The following is a 17,950-nucleotide window of genomic DNA, read 5'->3' as shown; positions in this document are numbered from 1 at the left end:
GAGAGGCTGGATTCAAAAGCAGCATAAGGCTTTTCATGAAGGTTGCTCAGGGTCTGTGTTGCTCTAACCCTTGTGCTATAGCTTGTTATAATACAACACAGATGTAGAGATATTGTCCTTATGCCAAAGTTTGCTTGATATTACAGTCACAGGAGTTAATGCCGCCTGATAAAAGCGACTGCTTGAGCTCATTTATGAGCGCATGAGTGAAATGTTGTGCGTAAGCGAAGTAAAATTGCCCGTAAATGTCTCTGTGATAACTGCTGATGGCAGGGGGAAGTCGAAGATGATCTGCTGTCAAGGATTTACAGTTTCTTTAACATGAAGTACGTTGACTTACACTACACAGCAATTGTCACTCCTATGCACCATGCTTAAATGACAATCAAACTAATCAAAGCCATGGGAACTGCTACCGCATGGTTGAAGCTAAAAGGAAAGATAAAGATCTCATTTAAGTGCTCCCCACGGAGCGCCGAATCTGAGTGTGTGAGGTACTGACGAGTTCTCATGCTGATTTGATTTAGAGCTCAAATGACCACAGTCCATGCTCTTAAGCTCAAGGCCATTGCATAATATTATGACAGAGACGTCAAATGCAGTGCCACATGTTAACCATATGTAAATCAGCAGTGCATACATGTGCTGTCTTTAATATATAACTATTTCAGACCCATTTTCACTTCTGATCCCAAATGTATAAAACATAAACACGCTGGATGTTTTCAACCTGGATCACCGAGAAAATCGAAATAGTAAAACAGGAAACTTAGTTTGATGTTCTTTTCTGAGCTGGCAAACATTTGATGTGGTATTTGTCACGTTTGAAATATGATCTGTGAGTTTATCAGTTAAAAGCAGAATAAGCCTTTCACTCCACCGGTGTCATCTATAAAAAATAAAAAAAATCCATCTGACCCACAGCAAAAAAAAGAACAAAATAAACAACAACAAAAAATAAATTATTAACTTAGCTTAAAAAAAACAGGAGGAACCAGCAGTCTGCACTAAATGGATAAGCATACCATGCAGGCAGTCACATGACAAAATTTGTGGGTTTATTCTTTGTTTAGGAAAGTCCGTACTGAAGAAATTATCGCTGTTCTAGAGCCTTCATGAGACTCCTCCAGGCGCTAATTGCAACAGTTATTTTGAAGTATTATTCAATAAGTGATCAGAATAGGCTGTAAGTAAGAATCACTAGTTAAATGATATAAAAAAAACCAACAATTTGCTATAATAACCTACAATAACATTTTAAAAAACACTTTTACTTTTTTTGTAGAAAAAAACACTTTTGCTTCTCTTTTAGTAAATCTCTAATGTTAAATGCTGCACTACACTAGCACTAAATTAGTCTCATCTTGCATTTATAATGCTGTGCTATAACGAACGTGTCACCAGGTAAAATTGCAGCAGAATTCTTGTCTCTTCTGACAAAGTTGGTAATAAGTTACGAAATGAGAGACTACCCCACAACACGCTCTGCTGACGATGATTTGCAGTCTGGCGACACATAAAAGCACTTACCTGTGTTTCTGAACGCAAGTGAGATTTTTTTTCGCCTTCTTCAACATACATCCAAATGTCCTTATTACCCCACTCTTCACTATGACTCACTGTCAATGGAGCCGCTCCAGAAACTGTACCTTAATGGTGGAGCGTTGGCTCTCCTCCACACAGGTCCTGGCTCGCATTCGCAAACCTGACTCCAACTGTCCAAGACCGTAGAAATAAAATATGCCAGTTGTGTTTTAAGGTGGATTTTCACTTTATGCAGAGGTATTAGACTAAAATAAACGTAATACTTCATTTAGGAATACCTGTTTATTACAAGTTATACAGTTACACCCATATATCTGTCGTGAACACATTCCTGATTGCACTAAGGGAAAGTTCAGGAGGATTCATGTAACAAATGCAACCAGTGTTGGAGCTTAAGTGTAAAAGTGAGGTGTTATTATTATCTTGTTTTGTTTTTTTGTTCTTTCTTCAGTGCGGTGGCTGTGAGTGTGTGAGGCACAGAACAATAAATCACAGTATCACTCAACTGGCTTGTGCAATTATCAGCACTTCACTGGTGCAAACCAAAGCCAAATGACAATTTATTTGCACTATAAATCTGAAAAATTGGGTTTGTCTGTCCTTTATTGTCAAGAAAGCCCAAGTTAAAACAAGTGTCTTCAGTTTCAAAGTCAACATTCAGAGAGGCGTAGTATGGTTCAGTGATCTGTGATTACATAGCTTGGCTCTGGCCCACTTTCTATAACATGTATACTCTGCAATCAGGACAAGCGAGTCTTTGGTCTCAGCAAAGCTTTTGGGGAGAAAGAGCAGATTACATGGCAGCTGCTGTGCTTTTCCAAGCACAATTATTGATAACCTGTCAGTGAACATAATAAAGAGCAGCTGATGTTTCACCTGGCTTTTTCCAAGAAAATTAGAGACAAAATTTGCACGTACGACCAGATTCAGGCTGTTCAGGCTGATTGTTACGTTAGCCCGGTATCATGACATGATGTTTGGATAGCGCATTGATTTCCGTAAGTCATTTTGTTCATTGTTCATTTTGTTTGTTGTTAATTTTTATGAATACATATAATGCTGTGTTTAAATCAAATTTGTTCATATTTGATCTCTGACAAATGTTTCAGGCGTATAACTCTCTCCTAAAAGTTTCACAGGTTATCTGCTTTTGAAGAGAAAAAATCAAAGAGGAAGTTTCTTCAGCTCACAATAACAGTTATTCTGTCTTTTGTCTGACAATGAAATTATTTTATTTTTTAAAGCCCTTTTTCTAAAGCATATATAGAAGGGGGAATAATTATTTGATCCCTTACTAAATTTGTAAGTTTCCTCACCTACAAACAAATGGACAGTCTTTAATTTTCACGACTGTCATTTTAATCGAGACAGAATATCAACCAAAAATCCAGAAAAAACACAATGCATAAAAATAGCAAGTTACTGAGTGAAATAAGTATTTGATCCCCTACGATCTAGACAGAATTCTGGTTCCCACAGATTGTAATCAGTCTGATCTCAGCGCATTACGTGTATAGATTACACTTGTCACAGAATCAATTTCTTCCATTCTAACCTCTCCACCACCATGGTCAAGACCAAAGAGCTGCCACGTGTCCCTGGACAGGGTCCCTAGACAGGGACACATGGGTGGAATGGGCTACAAGACCATCACCAAGAAGCTTGATGAGATGGTGGCAACTGTTGGAAGAAATATAAAAACATCATCAGTCACCCTCAGTCTGAAGCTCCATGCAGGATCTTGTCTCATGAGGTGAAGCTGCACAGGAGAAGCTTGTTAATAATATGAAGACGGTTGGACCACAGTCACCAAAAAAATACTATTAGTAACACACTACGCCATAATGGGCTGAAATCTTGCAGCGTCTGCAAGGGGCCCCTGCTCAAGAACACGCATGCACAGGCCTGTGAACGCCTAAATGATGCAAAGAAGGCGTGGGAGACAGCGCTGTGGTCAGATGAAACTACAGTCAAGCTCTTTTTTTTTAGCATCAACTGTACCTGCTGTGTTTGGAGGATGAGAGGATAACAGAAAGAACATCATCCCCACAGTCGAGCATGGAGGTGGAAGCATTATGTTCTGGGGCTCTTGTTCTGCTAAGGGTGGAGGACAACTTCAACACATTGAAGGGCCAACCGATGGCCGTGTATCACAAAATCTTAGACAAGAACGTCCTTCCCTCAGCCATAACTCTGATAATGTTCGTGGAGTCTCCAAACCTCAATCCTACCGAAATTCTGTAGAGGGAGCTGAAGCTTTGAGCTGCCGTGCAGCAGCCAAGAAAAAAAAGAGTTTCTATAAAAAGGAGTGGGCCAAAATCCCTCCTCAGCCATGTTTTCCTTGGGGAACAAATACTTTTTTGACTCAAAATACAACGTCCATTTGTAACTTTTATGTCACGTGTTTTTGGTAAATTCTGGCAATGCTATCAGCTACTTGCGTAGGCTACATTTAACTACATAGATTCATAGCATAAGTATAAATGAATGCTTTAAGGGTTACTGTTACATTACTGGCTTACTGGTGGTGCTAAATTTTAAAACGAAAATGTTGCTTTTACAAGGACTTAGATACCCTCAGTACTGTTCAACTTAAACTGTTATTTTTAGATTCAAATGAGTGCAAGCTTGTTGAATAAAAAATCATTTAGCTATAGTTACATTCCATCTGTCACCTGGTCTTAAAAAAGAAGAGACAACATTTGCATGCAGGAAAGTGCTCATTTTTCCTTGTCAGAAATTGTATCGGTTACATGTTTTGGTAAGCTTCCAATCGGCAACTAATGCCTTCATTTGCTCTTTGGGATGTCGCGACCGGCAGGTCACGACCCCCTCGCTGTAAACGAAAGCAGATGTCAGATGAAGGGAAGGGCCTGATATTACATAATTGAGGTGCTCTCCCATGAGAGACCTGTGATGTGGCGCCTGAGCTCGCTGACACACAGTCAAACTGTTAAGAAAGTTGTTACATGACATCAAAGCTGGAAGGCTGGAAGAAATTCATAAAACGTGTGATTGCAGCCAGAGCTGCGTGAATATAAACCACCTGAGTGAGATAATTAACAATAGGGGAGACAGAAAATGATTAGGACCGTGCAGGGAAAAGGGAACATTTCATACTTATGTGTCGGATCCAGGATCTGACCGGGAGACCTTCAGATAATACTGGGGAGGGAAAACACACACAGACAAAGAAAGAAAGAGAAAGCAACAAAATCACAGACGCACTCAACCAACAGACATTGAGGAGTTTCTATGTTTATGACCTTAAACTCCCACCTAGACTCCCCCCCCACACACACATGCAGGGCACAGTGAAACGTGTGCACATGCTGTGGACCACACACTGCAGAGCAGATCTGTTTAAAAGCCAGGAGCTGTGTTTATCATTCCCTACATCCTGCTCACAGAAATATTTGTGAGCAAGCTGCGCTGTTTTGTGTGTGTTTTCTGTATGCATATGTGCACATACGTATGTGTCCATGTGCATCTGTTCAATGACTACAAATTGAATGCTGGTAGCTTTTCATTCCAGCCCACAGACAGAGTAAAACTATGCTAATTCAACTTTAAGTTTCATTCTGAAATACCGATTTAAGTGGCTTGTATTCTCAGCCTCTTCCTGCTTTTTCTCTGTCCCTCTCCTGTCTCTCCATACCTCTTTCTCACCTTCGCTCTTTATCTGTCCTCCTCTTCCTCCTCCTACCCCCAACTTTAGTCCTACAGTTAAGACTTCAGCAGAGGAGGACACGAGAGCAGCTGGCAGACCAAGGCATCATGCCTCGTGAGTAACACCTTCCAACATGGAGCTGCTGCACATCCAAACACACACACACACATGTACTTACATGCTTTCAGACTTAAGTGTGAGTCAGACAGTCAGAGGGAAAAAGTGTGAGAAACTCAAGCATGTCAACTTATCACACTTGTCCCAATTAGCAATTAGATACAGAGGTGAAAGGTCAGTTCCCCTGACTGTCTAGCTGTTAAAATAATGTAGGTTTTATCTGTCCAAAAGATAAATGAGTGTTCTGCTTCCATGCAAATACGAGGTTGATAGGTAACTGAATTTTTTACATTCATTTATGTGAGGCACTCCTTTAACATTAGACTTGTTCCATTACCAACAAAAATATTAGTGAGCTTTAAAACTGTTTTTAATTAATTTGGGTTTTTTTTTTCAATAATTTAGAGCAGTGAAAAAACAAATATTGTGTGCTTTGTCCTCGGGTGTGTGGTGGATGGCGCAGTTCACTGTGGGAAATATGAGCAGTTACTGCATTTTTCAAATTTGCCCTAGGTCCCCTTGGCTCAATCAGTATTATTTTGAAAATCCAGGAATGAGGTTGTGAGAAGCACCAACTGCCCGAGTTTCACATGCATCGGATCCTTGAGTCTGACATACTGCTTGACATTTAAAGAGAAAAGGGAAAAAAAATAGTTAGATGTAGGCCTGAAATGAAAACTATAAAAACAGATACCAGCTGTTAGTCAAAAGAGAGACAAAAAGAAAGAGATCCACAGTCTCATGGACAATTTTTCACAGTACATATATGTTACTGATGGACGTGTAACATGAATCCAGCCGTATTAAAGAGAGAAAGCAAAATGAAACAGGCAGCAAAAACACAACAAAGCACATATCTAGATAGTGGAGATGAATAAATCCAGAACCAAGGAAAGCAGGTGGCTTTATGCTACAGAGCAGAGGAGAAAGAGACGGCCAGATAGTGGCTGCAGCCCGAGAACAGGCAGACAAGATTGTAAGTGACCGCCGAGGAATGCTCTTGTGCTGGAAGAGGACATTCGGCCTCAGAAGAAACAGCTTAGGAGGCCAGATTCACAAGAGGTGGCACCTGTTTACAGCCCGGCGCTGAGAGGCATGCCCAAACACAACAACTGAGCGTGCAGGCCGCATTTACAATAAAGAGGCTTTGTGCTTTTAAGAGCACGTAAGTCATAGTGATGAGAACACATAGACCTGACTGTACTGAGCAACCTCTTAAATCTTCACCCTTGCTGCGATTGATGTTCCCTCCTTTTCTTCAGGTCAGCTTAGTGGATGTTTGCAGCTTTTCGGGTTAGCTGTGACTGCCAACACACGCCACGCGAGAGATAAATTTCAAATATTCATGAGAAAGTAGTTTGTTTAGTGTGCGACATTACAACACAGCAGACAGCTACTCATGAAATCGAGATTTTTATCTATTCCTGTTACTTTAAAGCATCTCGTAAGTCATCTCGGGAAACATGGAATTAGTGAGCCATGCAAGCAAGCTGGTTTTGTCCCCCCCTCGATTCCTTGCATGTAGAAACAACAAGGGGACCGGGTGACCTGGACTACAGGCTGGGGATTTGTTGAATGATATGTCTGGCACCGTTCGCCATTTCACAGAGGCTCCAGCCTCAAGATAAACCTCTGGTAAGTGTGCGGGGGAACGGAATCCAGGGGCCCGGCGAGCCCCTATCAGTTTCTAGGAGTCTGTCACAGATAAGGCAGCAACGAGAAACACAATTGGCCAGCAGGGCTCCAAGCACTCTTTTAAAAAAGAAATTTCAATTGGCTGTTTATCTCTTGATTGCAGGCGGTGGTGCAGATCTGAGAGACGTTGCAAGGACTCGTATTTGTGCTGTTTGTCATACACCCACACACTAGATGTCTTATCGTTCTTCAAAACATCATCCGTCCTCCCAAAAAAAAATCCGGCATTTCTGAGGAGGGCACAACGTCCTCCTCCTCCTGCGACTGCCGCTTCTGCTGCTGTCGATGTGATCCCTCAGATGCTGGTTGACTCTGCCTGGCTGTGTTATTCCTGCTCGGGGGAGATGGACACGGCACAGGGTCTGTGTATATATTACCCAGGGAACATCTGGTGTTTATTAGACTATTCAAGAATCCGCCACGGCCTCTCGGGCCCGACTGGCGTGTGGCCTGCATGGGAGCACACACTGTCTGCCTGCTGGCCACAGGTCTGACTTGACACACACATACAATCTAATATTTCCCCATAAAGATAACAGGCCCGTAGCTGCAGGTTTACTGTGCTCTCTGTTGCTTTAAAATGTTCATTTCCACAGCAGAAGGACTTTAATCCTCAGTGGATGGAACCACAAAAGGAATCATTCCAGCTAATGCACCAAACCTCTCTGTGTAGTGTTTACGCATGACAGTCAGCAGTTAAATGTACTGCAGTAGGTTTAAAGAGCACTGTATGTTTAAAAGTGAGCTTCAGACTCACCCGATCATGTTACATTAGACCAGCGCAGTCGCATCAGGCCAAGTTCTAAACAGACGATAACGCCGACGTGACCATGACAGCAGCTGATGCTTCTCCACTCTCTCTCAGAGGAATGGGGCGTGCAGCCACAGCGGATCATCTGTATTACCCACCTCAGTGTTTTTCCTTCTACTCAAATCGAATCTCTTTTTTCTTCTTTTCTGCTCCTTTTCATGCTCCCAACATTGTTTTTGTTTTTTTGTTTTTTTATTTTAACATCCCTTCACCCCCAACCCCCACTGCAGATGAGTCTGGATCTGCCAGAGCTTTCTTCCTGTTAAAAGGGAGTTTTTCCTTCCCACTGTCGCCAAGTGCTTACTCATAAGGGGTCATCTGATTGTGGGAGTTTCTCTGTATTATTGTAGGGTCTTTGCCTTACAATTATACAGAACTGTGTTGTGATTCGGTCCTATACAAATATAATTAAATTGAATTAAATTTACCTTTTTTCCTGTCCCTCCCCTTTTTGAGTTCAGAATTTGTCTGTGTTGAATAGTTTTCTTTTTTTTGCTCTTTATGTTCTTCATTTTCTGGAAGTATCAAAACTTCTAACATACAATGATAATCATTCTTAATCTACTTCACTGTCCTCTCTTTTAACATATTTCTTTCTTATTTTCAAGTCAATTCAATTTTATTTATATTTATACAGCGCCAGATCACAACAACAGTCGCCTCAAGACGCTTTATATATTTGTACGGTAGACCGTAGAATAATACATAGAGAGAAAAACCCAACAATCATATGACCCTCTATGAGCAAGCACTTTGGCAACAGTGGGAAGGAAAAACTCCCTTTTAACAGGAAGAGACCTCCGGCAGAACCAGGCTCAGGGAGGGGCGGGGCCATCTGCCATGACCAGTTGGGGTGAGAGAAGGAAGACAGGATAAAGACATGCTGTGGAAGAGAGCCAGAGATTTTATTCTCTACCTCCTGATGCTGCTCCTTCCTTCTTTCTGTGTTTTCCTTTCTCATTCATCCTGTTTTAGTAACGTCTGCCTCTTCCTTTTTTTCGTCTTCTTTTGTCAGAGATTGATAGATGTCTATTTTGACTGAGATCTTTAGCATAATATTTGCTTTATCTAAAGTTTAAAAATGCCTAATATTTGAACATTAATCTTGATTTTGATGAAACCCATTTTTCCTCTGAAGCATTACATTTCAGATCCGTTTTTCATCAGACACTAATACTCTCTCTAACTTGTCCAGCACAAAGCTCAGTATCATTCATTTCTTTGTTGGCGCTGGATCCTATGTCATCCCTCTGAAATATCCCACTAAAATTATATTTGACCAAATAAGTGCTGTTGCTCTTTCTTGGACTCAGATAATCAAACTGATCTGGTGCGCTCTCCGCACTGCTTGGTAATCAGTCCTGCAAGTGCTGCGGACAGATTGTAGGCCAAGCCAGGTTAGCTCTGGCCCTGATTATTTATCCAGGATTTAACAGAGATAGATTGTAGAAAGTTGAAAATCTTACCCACTGCAACCCTTTAATTAGAGCCTCTCCATTTATTTTTCTAGTATTCAGACTGTACTAGGAGTAAAAGCAGCTGGACTGATATTACAGCTGATCCAAAATGTAAATATTGATTATTGAAGGATAAAAGAAGTGTGGAGATAGCAGCTGAATGCAGAAGTGTGTAGATTAATAATGATATGATAAAAAAGGGAACAGAGGTTTAAATGGAAGACCATTTTACTCTGGAATTTAATAAACAGATGAGGAAAAAGCCCTGATATCACTTCAAAATTATTGTAGTTTGTTACTTCTAAACATCATCTATAACTTTGGTTACTGTGGGTGTTGTAACGACAACATTCACAATAAGACGAAAAACTAAAGTCTGCATTAACAAAGCATACACAAAGAGTTATTTGCCATATTCTTATAATTACTGACATTATTGATATAATATTTTTAAATATCACAGTTGTCATCCATACGTGGTTATAAAAATACCCCAATCAAGTTACAGGTAAATGTTCTGTAAGGAAAGAAGGAAAAGTGTAGAAATATTATGAGCAGAATCTCTCTGCGTACAGGAAAAGCAGATCTGCTGTTATGAATTCGTGGTGTGCTGCAGGTGCATTCCTAAAATGCAACGTTTTCTTTTTGCTACTGAAAAACAGCCATGTGACCTTAACTTGTCTTTCAAGTAGGGCAGTGGAAGTGTGCCAGCTTAACCGCCAAGTTGTGCTTTCTCACAGCTTGCTCTTGAGACGCGAAGAAATCATCTGTGTTTATAGTCGTAGAACAGACACACCGAAAGGTGGAGAGGAGGAGAAGGATTGCATAAAAATGCAGACACAGAGCCCACGCTCATTAATTGCAGGACATTATCCCACTTATAGATCACCAGTGACACTGTCAGTTACCTGAATCCTCTAAGAAATGACCGCAGTAACGGTGTATTGAAGGATCGGGTTATATGGTTTGTTTTTAAATGAATTTCAACATTAGTTCAGAATTGTTTGAAAGTTATATCTGGAAGATGCTCAAAATCGTTACTGCATACTTATCAGAGATCTTTTCATGTTAGCATGTAGTATAAGGGTAAGGTGGAGCCATTATTAACTAGCTTATGGAGTCATTATACACTGATCAGGCATACCATAATTCGCTCTGACAGGTGAAGTAAATAACATTTTGATGATCTCTTTATCATGGCGCCTGTTACTGGGGTGGATATATTAGGGAGCGAGTGAACATTTTGTCCTCAAAGTTGATTGGTTAGAAGCAGGAAAAATGTACAAGTGTATGGATTTGAGTGTGTCTGAGAAGGAACGAATTGTGACGGCTAGACGACTGGGTCAGAGCATCTCCTGTGGGAGGCTCCCAGTCTGGAGTGTGCATTGATTAGCTGAACACCAGGATGCACTATGGGAAGAAGGGAAGCCAGCGGACGCAGTGTGATGCTTTGGAAAATGTCCTGCTGGGAAAACTTTGGTAATTCGCCCTGCCACAAAGCAAAATGGTTTGAGGAGCACAAGTTTGAGTTGACTTGACCTCCAAATTCTGTTGCTAACAACTTGGTACCAGATACCACAGCACACCTTCAGGGGTCTAGTGGAGTCCATGCCTCAATAGGTCAGGGCTGTTTTACCAGGCTAAGGCAGACCGGGCAATATTACGCAGGTGGTCATAATGTTATGCATGATCGGTGTAAGTTATTCTGGACAACATAGACCATCTAAATCTTTAAAAGTAATAAGAGTCACTGTCAAACAAATGGATTAAGGATCTTTGTGATCACGGCTAAAGTGCATTATATCAAAGTATACTTTCAACTGCAAACATAAAAATATACTTTTAAGCATGTACTTCATTACTCTCCACTCCTTTAGTGTAGTGTTTCCCTGGTGTGTCCCATGTCGTTGATGTTGTGGTCCTGCTCTGTGTTATCCAGACCCGGCCTCAGGCGGCTCCAATCTGGAAGCCCAGCTGAGGCTAAAGCGAGCCCAGCTCGCCGAGGACTTGAATAAGAAGTTGGCTCTCAGGCCAGGGCCCATGGAGCTGGTGCAAAAGAATATCATTCCCCTAGACTCTGCCATCACGATGACAGGTATCAGTGGAGAGACGCCGCCACGTGGTGTAACCCGACTTTAACACCCGCTGCGCCTTAGCCTGTGCGTTTATATGCTTGTGTGTTTGGAACTAAAGTTTAGGTGTAGAGTTTGTTTTGTGTAAAAGGGCCCTTCTAACTGACAGACTGTGTGTACTCATTAATGAGGCAGACTGTAAGCTACTCAAACGAGCATTGTACTTGAGTGGACTGCACTGCTACGTCGGTCACATCGTTTAGTCTTCTAACAGGAGAAACGGATTATTCCAAATGATAAGACCTTCAAAGGGTCTGCACAGATCAGAGTCTTCAATGCATCACAACCCCTTTTGTTTTTCTCTCGTGCTGGAGAGTCATGTGCTAAAGTCAAGTTTATAGGTATGAGCAATGATATTTCTCTTTATTTTAACCTGGTCTATTTTTGCATATGTGAACCACGCTAATGTTGCACTCTCCAGCAAAGTCTATTTTGGGAAAATATTACAGTGTTTCAGGAAACACAGGAATTTTAGAGGAATTGTTTTAAACACTAAAATTACTAAAACTATTAATTACTATCACTATTCCTTATTTCTATTAATAAAACACTGGTATTACCACAAAATATGAGGGATATAAACCATCTGAACAAGCATTTTTCACAACCTGCCCATGTGTTCTTGTTTATCTTTCTGATCAGTCAAGCTTTGTAAGGCATATCAAAATGCATTATTCAAGTCAAAATTTGAATTCTGGTCTTGATTAGTGGACCACCTATGCATCAAAGTATTCTTCTTTGTACATTAAATTTGAATGCCTTAACAGGGATGAGGGCTGTTAAAATGAACATTTGTGTTTGTAGCCAGAAAGAAAGAAAGAAAATCCATGTAAAAAAAAAAAAAGGTGCTTAGCAATCAGCATTTACAAATGTCTATTATGGACTCAAGTGTTTGAGGAGTGCTCTTCGGTGCATCGTGTATGCTTAAACAAAGATTTAGCACTGCGTGAAGCGCAGGGCCGGAGCTGTCCCACCACGCCGCTCACATCTCACACTGTTTGGGTCCAACATGTTACTCACTCTCTCTGTTCTTAGCAGTGCAGCGAGTTTTCTTTCGACTCTGCTGTTTTAGCGGTTTTATGTTTGCCTCCTTAAGCTTCCAGTAAACATGTTGCACAAAGGAGCCGGCAGGCTGCGGTCAGCTGGTTTATAATACCTCTGCCGGAGAAGGGGATCTCCGTTTATCGAGATGAACAGCAGCTGTATTTGGGTCCACCCTTTTTCTTTAGAAGTCTGCGATGTGTGTGCGTGTAGAGTGCATCCTTTGCCACATGTGTGGGCGTACCTGCCTGTATGTTTGGACCTATCTGCTCATCCTCCCCCCCCCCTCTTTTGTCTGTGCTCTGACTGGCTCCAATCAGCCACCTACAAAACTACGTGACAGGACCAGGCTGTTGTGACCCCCACCCCGCCCCCTTTGCCTGCAGCATTAACCCCTCACCTTAAAGCTCTATATCTCCCTACATAACACTCCCAGTGATTGTTTCAACCTCTGTCCGGTAATTTTGGAAACTGCCTGACCCGCCATAGCTTGTAAACCAGCCATGTGAAAAGAGGAAGCGTACGTGGCGTGCAGATTTCCTGTAATTCTGCCAATTCAATCTCCCGGTGACAACAAATTATCTTAAAGAGTCCTGGACTGTGCAGCAGAGCGAAAATGCACCGAGTAAATTCACACACAGACCGTGTTGGTGTTTTTCCCTACAGACTTAAACATGAACAGGTGGGAGGAAATGGCATTTAGGACAATGCTATTTACTAAGCTGTGCAGTAAGCTCGCCGAGTGTGTGTTTGTGTGTACTGCAAGGTCATAGAGTTGCACAGAATGGACCTGGTACTGTGATGGAAACCAGAATCTGTTCCTGGTTGTCACATGTTTGGATACAAAAAGAGAATCTTATACCTCTCAGCGCGCACACACACACACACACACACACACACACACACACTCCCACACTCCAGCCTTTACCACCTCCTTCCCTGGCTCTGTCCCTTCAGCTCCATTAGATAGTTGCTCTTAACTACCCCAATCAAAGCTGAGTTCCCTATCGGGCCAGCCAATCAGGAGCGTTCTAGAGGTAAAGTGGTTGTGTGAGTGTCTTACCCACACAGCGTAACACCTCCGAGCTGAGTGCTGTACTAGGTGTGAGTGACAGGCAGTGTGTGAATACCTCTACTCACATACATTGTGTGCAGCATGCAGTATGCATCCAATCAGCCAAGGAGCAGGTAAAAAAAATGTTTCACAAAAACAGATGTGAAAAGGGTCCAGTGGTTTGTGGATTGAATGAAATGTTTTCTTGAAATGGTGTTCAAGGCGCTTTGGACAAATTCTGCTGTCATTTGGTTTGTGGGACAAAGGTCTTACCCTATCAGCAGCACGTGTAACTAAAGCCTGGTGTATTTAAAACTACAGAGCACAGAATGATTGAACCTCCACAGATACAGTGCTGGAGTAACAGAACAGCGTGTTAAACTGAGAACCGTTTCCACTAAAACAACAGGTTGAGGTTGAACACAATAGTCTTGCGACTGGTCATTTGCTGTTTTAGATTGCAGATGAAGTAGTTTGGTGGTAAAGTCTGACTGTCAGCCGGCTGGAGGCAGCAGTACTGATTGGCTGTTTCAATAACTGTAATATCCAGGCTATAAAAAACTGGAAGGAACATATTGAAGCATGCTCGGTTATTAAAATGTGCTCTTAGTGTCTTGAATCATAGGTCTTGTGATAATTGTATATCGATGATGACTGTGACAGTTTATACTTGCTTTGCTTTTAGTTCTGGTTAGATTTTGCACTTTAGTTTAATTCACCTATCTACATTTTTCCAAATTTTCTTCACAGATTGTACTAATGTTATGTGGAATTTTTTTGAGCATAGTAATATTGTAACAGCCCTGATGTGTGTCTCAGTATGCAAATGAGTTAGATGGTACATCCCATGTCAATTGTAGCAATGCTGCTAGACACTGTTAGGTTAGGTGATCTTTAAAGTTTCTATGTGGATCATTTCCTTTAGGCTGTAGTCACACTGTGCAGATTTCTGTTATGTCTGATAACAACGCACGCCTGGCAGATTGAAGACGATCCGAATGCATTCTGTGTGCACTTACAGTTTTTGTTTTGTTTTGTTTCTAGGTGTAAAAGGGGTCTAGGCTGATAGATATTACATCGCTGACACCCCCACGTATCTCTGTTTTTGTTCTTCTTGCAGTAAACCATGGTAAGCTCCCTAAGCAAGAGGACTCCTATGCATTTGAGGAGGACAGCAGCAGCGAGAGTCTGTCTCCAGAGCAGCACCACAGTGATGAGTCGCAGGGTTCGGCCTGCCCTTCATCTGAGGCTGTCGGCAGTACGGCCTCCTCCTCGTCCTCACCTGCCCTCACCAGCGAACGACAGGTCAAAAAAACACACAAACACGCCTCCTCTCCTCTCCTTTGTTCTATCCATTTCTTTCACTCAAGCTCCCACACTGAGCAGCTATGATTACCACCAGTTTATTTCTGCTGCCCTCCTGTGGTAGCAGAGTGAGCTGCACATCCTCTGTTTTCCACTGTTGGACTGAGTTGACATAGGCAGGTGTCACATTCCTGCATGCTGAGCCATGCTGGCGGCACAGCTGCCTTTATATGCTTGCTGCTTACCTTTCACTCACGGTGACCTCATTCCAACGTTCACCAACAGAAACGGTCCCTCAACTGAAATTTGTGCCAGAACACAATTGTTTATATCTCTTAGACCTCTGCCTCTTAAATGTTCCAACTGAATCATCATCCCTCTGTGCGTCATGTCAGGCCCAAAGGTTTGTTTAAAGCTTTTTGGAATACTTTTGCGGAGGAAACATCAATACATGAGCATTTTAGGGATAATTATTCTATTTGGATTATAAACTGTCAAGCAGTCTCCCTGTCTGTTCAATTTACCTTTATAATCATGAAGAAGAAATGAGAAGAAAACAGATACAGTCAGAGCAAAATGCATGAAATCTAAGGCAACAATAGCAAAAAAGTTGCCAAAGACTATAAAATAGCTGCGTAAATACAGTCGTTCACTTTTATTACATCCTGCCATGTGCTTGTTTAGTATTGTTTGGAACCAGATGTCTGTCAGTAGAGTGGATACGATAAAACAACTCCAAGGTTAAACCTCTTTGAGTGAAACTGAGCTCAACAGACCAGTTTATCAAATGAAGCGAGAAGAAAACTATTCTTTACGTCTAAACTGAAACACTTTATACTTTAGTAATTATTTCTTTAACTTCAGCCTGGAAAAGTAAATGTACTTTGTTTTTATTTGTGGATAGGGTGGTGTAAGCAGAGACCCCCCTGATCAAAGCCAGGATGAGGGGCTTTCTGGTGCTAACAACAGCCAGACTACTCCCCCAATACCTGTTCCTGCTATCGTCAAGGTCAGTTTGTCATTAAACTCACTATCATCTGCCACCTGGCTGTAGCTCAGGTGGCAGAGCAGGTCAGCCACTAACCATAAGGTTGGTGGTTCGATCCCAGCCTGGAGCAGCCTGGGATCGAACTTGGGCAAGATACTAACCCAATGTTTGCCTACTGGTGGTGGTTAGAGGGCCCGGTGGTGCCAGTGTCCGGCAGCCTCGCCTCTGTCAGTGCGCCCCAGGGCAGCTGTGGCTACAATGTAGCTTGCCATCACCAATGGGTGAATGACTGCTTTGGGGTCCTTAGGGACTAAGTAAAGCGCTATACAAATGCAGGCCATTTACATTCTTAACTTTAACAAATGAATTTCTAACCCTAACTCAGACTTTCTCGTCCTCTCTACCACCAGTCTAAATCTTCCGACAAGAACCGTCACAAGAAGCCCAAAGATGTGAAGCCTAAAGTCAAAAAGCTCAAGTACCACCAGTACATTCCTCCAGACCAGAAGGCAGAGAAGTCCCCTCCACCCATGGATTCGGCCTACGCCCGACTCCTCCAGCAGCAGCAGCTCTTCCTGCAGCTGCAGATTCTCAGCCAGCAGAAACACACTCATGCGCAATCGCAGACACAGCAGTCGCAACATCCGCATACCCACACTCCGCAGACGCAGGCCCAAGCCCAGTCTCAGGCTCAGGCTCAGCAGAGGCAGCCCACTTTCAGCTATCAACCCCACACACCAGCTCACACCCAGAAGTAAGTAGAGAACATATCTGACGAAATCTCCTCAAATTATCTACTGCAAACTTGTGTAGGGGGGGGGGGTTAATAAAAGTAATGCTACATCTTACTCTTAAGTGTGATCCAAAACAGTAAATAGCACAAAAAACATGAACTGAAAGACTTTAAAATGATGTAGATTAGGGAAGAAATCTGGGATCTGATTACTTTCTGTAGGTTTGAGCCATGGTTAATGTCAGAACAATAATAAACTCCTTACATCTGCATCAGTAAATATGAGATCCAGTTTTTAATTTACCATCTTACATACTGCAGACCCATGTAACATGTGGTGCACCCACCAATGTAAGCAGTCAGAATGTTTTGGCTCATCAATATATATATATATTTACTTTTGGGTAATCTTCTTCAATTGCTCCATTCCAGAGGAGTCAGTGAGCAACTATCGGCTTGTAGTTCCAGTGCCCCGTCGAGCACAGCCAACAGTAACTCATCCTCTCCAGTCAAGAACACATTCCCCAACCAAAGCAACATCGCACAAGTCAAACCTGGGCCCCTGCCATCTAATCTGGATGACCTAAAAGTAGGTGATACTAGAGAGGAACATTCTGACAATCTTCTCTCCTTAACATACATATGTAATCCTTTTTATTCTCCTTTTTTTTCTTTTGCCCTGCAAGGTTTCAGAGCTGAGGCAGCACCTGCGTATTCGTGGCATGCCTGTCTCAGGCACCAAGACTGCCCTCATCGAGCGACTCCGGCCCTTCAAAGACTCCAACACCGGCTCCTCGCCCTCGGGATCCTCTGATATCACCACCATGACCTTTCCTGTCACACCCACAGGGTCCTTGTCCTCCTACCAGTCCCCATCCTCCTCCAGTGCTCTGTCCCAGGGAGGCTATTACCAGTACCCCAGCACCTCCTCCACCCCACCCATCTCGCCGGCCTCCTCTGAGCTGTCCCTCAGCGGTTCACTCCCCGACAGCTTCAGCGATGTGCCCATGTCTTCGCCAACACAGTTTGCCCTTCATCCATCTCCTGCCCAGCTCGGCGTGGAGGATGGCTTTGGGGGAGGAGGAGGTGGCAGCATGGGTGGGGCAGGTCAGAGGATGGGGGAGGTTGGTGGTATGGATGGTGTAGAAGCCGAAAAAGACAAGATGCTGGTGGAAAAGCAGAAGGTGATCGAGGAGCTGACGTGGAAATTGCACCAGGAGCAGAGACAGGTGATGATCTGTTTCTGCTTCCTAACACTTCATGGTGGATCTTAAGAGAATGAAGGCATTTCACCTCTCATCCGAGGTTCCTCAGGTCTAAAACCAAAAGCTGGACCCATGACTTTTTTCACAACTTGGGCCATGTGATTACACACTAATTAATAGGTCAGTGCTTCTTGAAT

General features: G+C 42.6%; 1 protein-coding gene across 13 annotated transcripts in view; it reads left to right on the top strand.

Annotated features, from left to right (window-relative positions):
- myocd (myocardin) overlaps window positions 1–17,950 on the top strand; it is a 550,512-nt gene that overhangs the window by 526,425 nt on the left and 6,137 nt on the right. For 7 of the 13 annotated variants that reach the window (XM_082544849.1, XM_082544852.1, XM_082544844.1 and 4 more), the window contains 7 exons: window positions 5,264–5,329; window positions 11,235–11,390; window positions 14,643–14,827; window positions 15,732–15,836; window positions 16,226–16,569; window positions 16,981–17,137; window positions 17,235–17,777. In XM_082544849.1, coding sequence (XP_082400975.1) covers window positions 5,264–5,329; window positions 11,235–11,390; window positions 14,643–14,827; window positions 15,732–15,836; window positions 16,226–16,569; window positions 16,981–17,137; window positions 17,235–17,777 — 1,556 coding nt within the window. Of the gene's footprint in view, window positions 1–162; window positions 327–5,263; window positions 5,330–11,234; window positions 11,391–14,642; window positions 14,828–15,731; window positions 15,837–16,225; window positions 16,570–16,980; window positions 17,138–17,234; window positions 17,778–17,950 lie in introns of those variants that run through there. The other 6 variants (XM_082544847.1, XM_082544854.1, XM_082544846.1 and 3 more) reach the window with 3 other exon arrangements.

This window comes from Aulonocara stuartgranti (assembly GCF_965226115.1).
Source record: "Aulonocara stuartgranti genome assembly, chromosome: 8".
NCBI lineage: Eukaryota > Metazoa > Chordata > Actinopteri > Cichliformes > Cichlidae > Aulonocara > Aulonocara stuartgranti.
The sequence above is the reverse complement of the archived record's forward strand: the minus strand, read 5'-3'. Positions and strand labels throughout refer to the sequence as shown.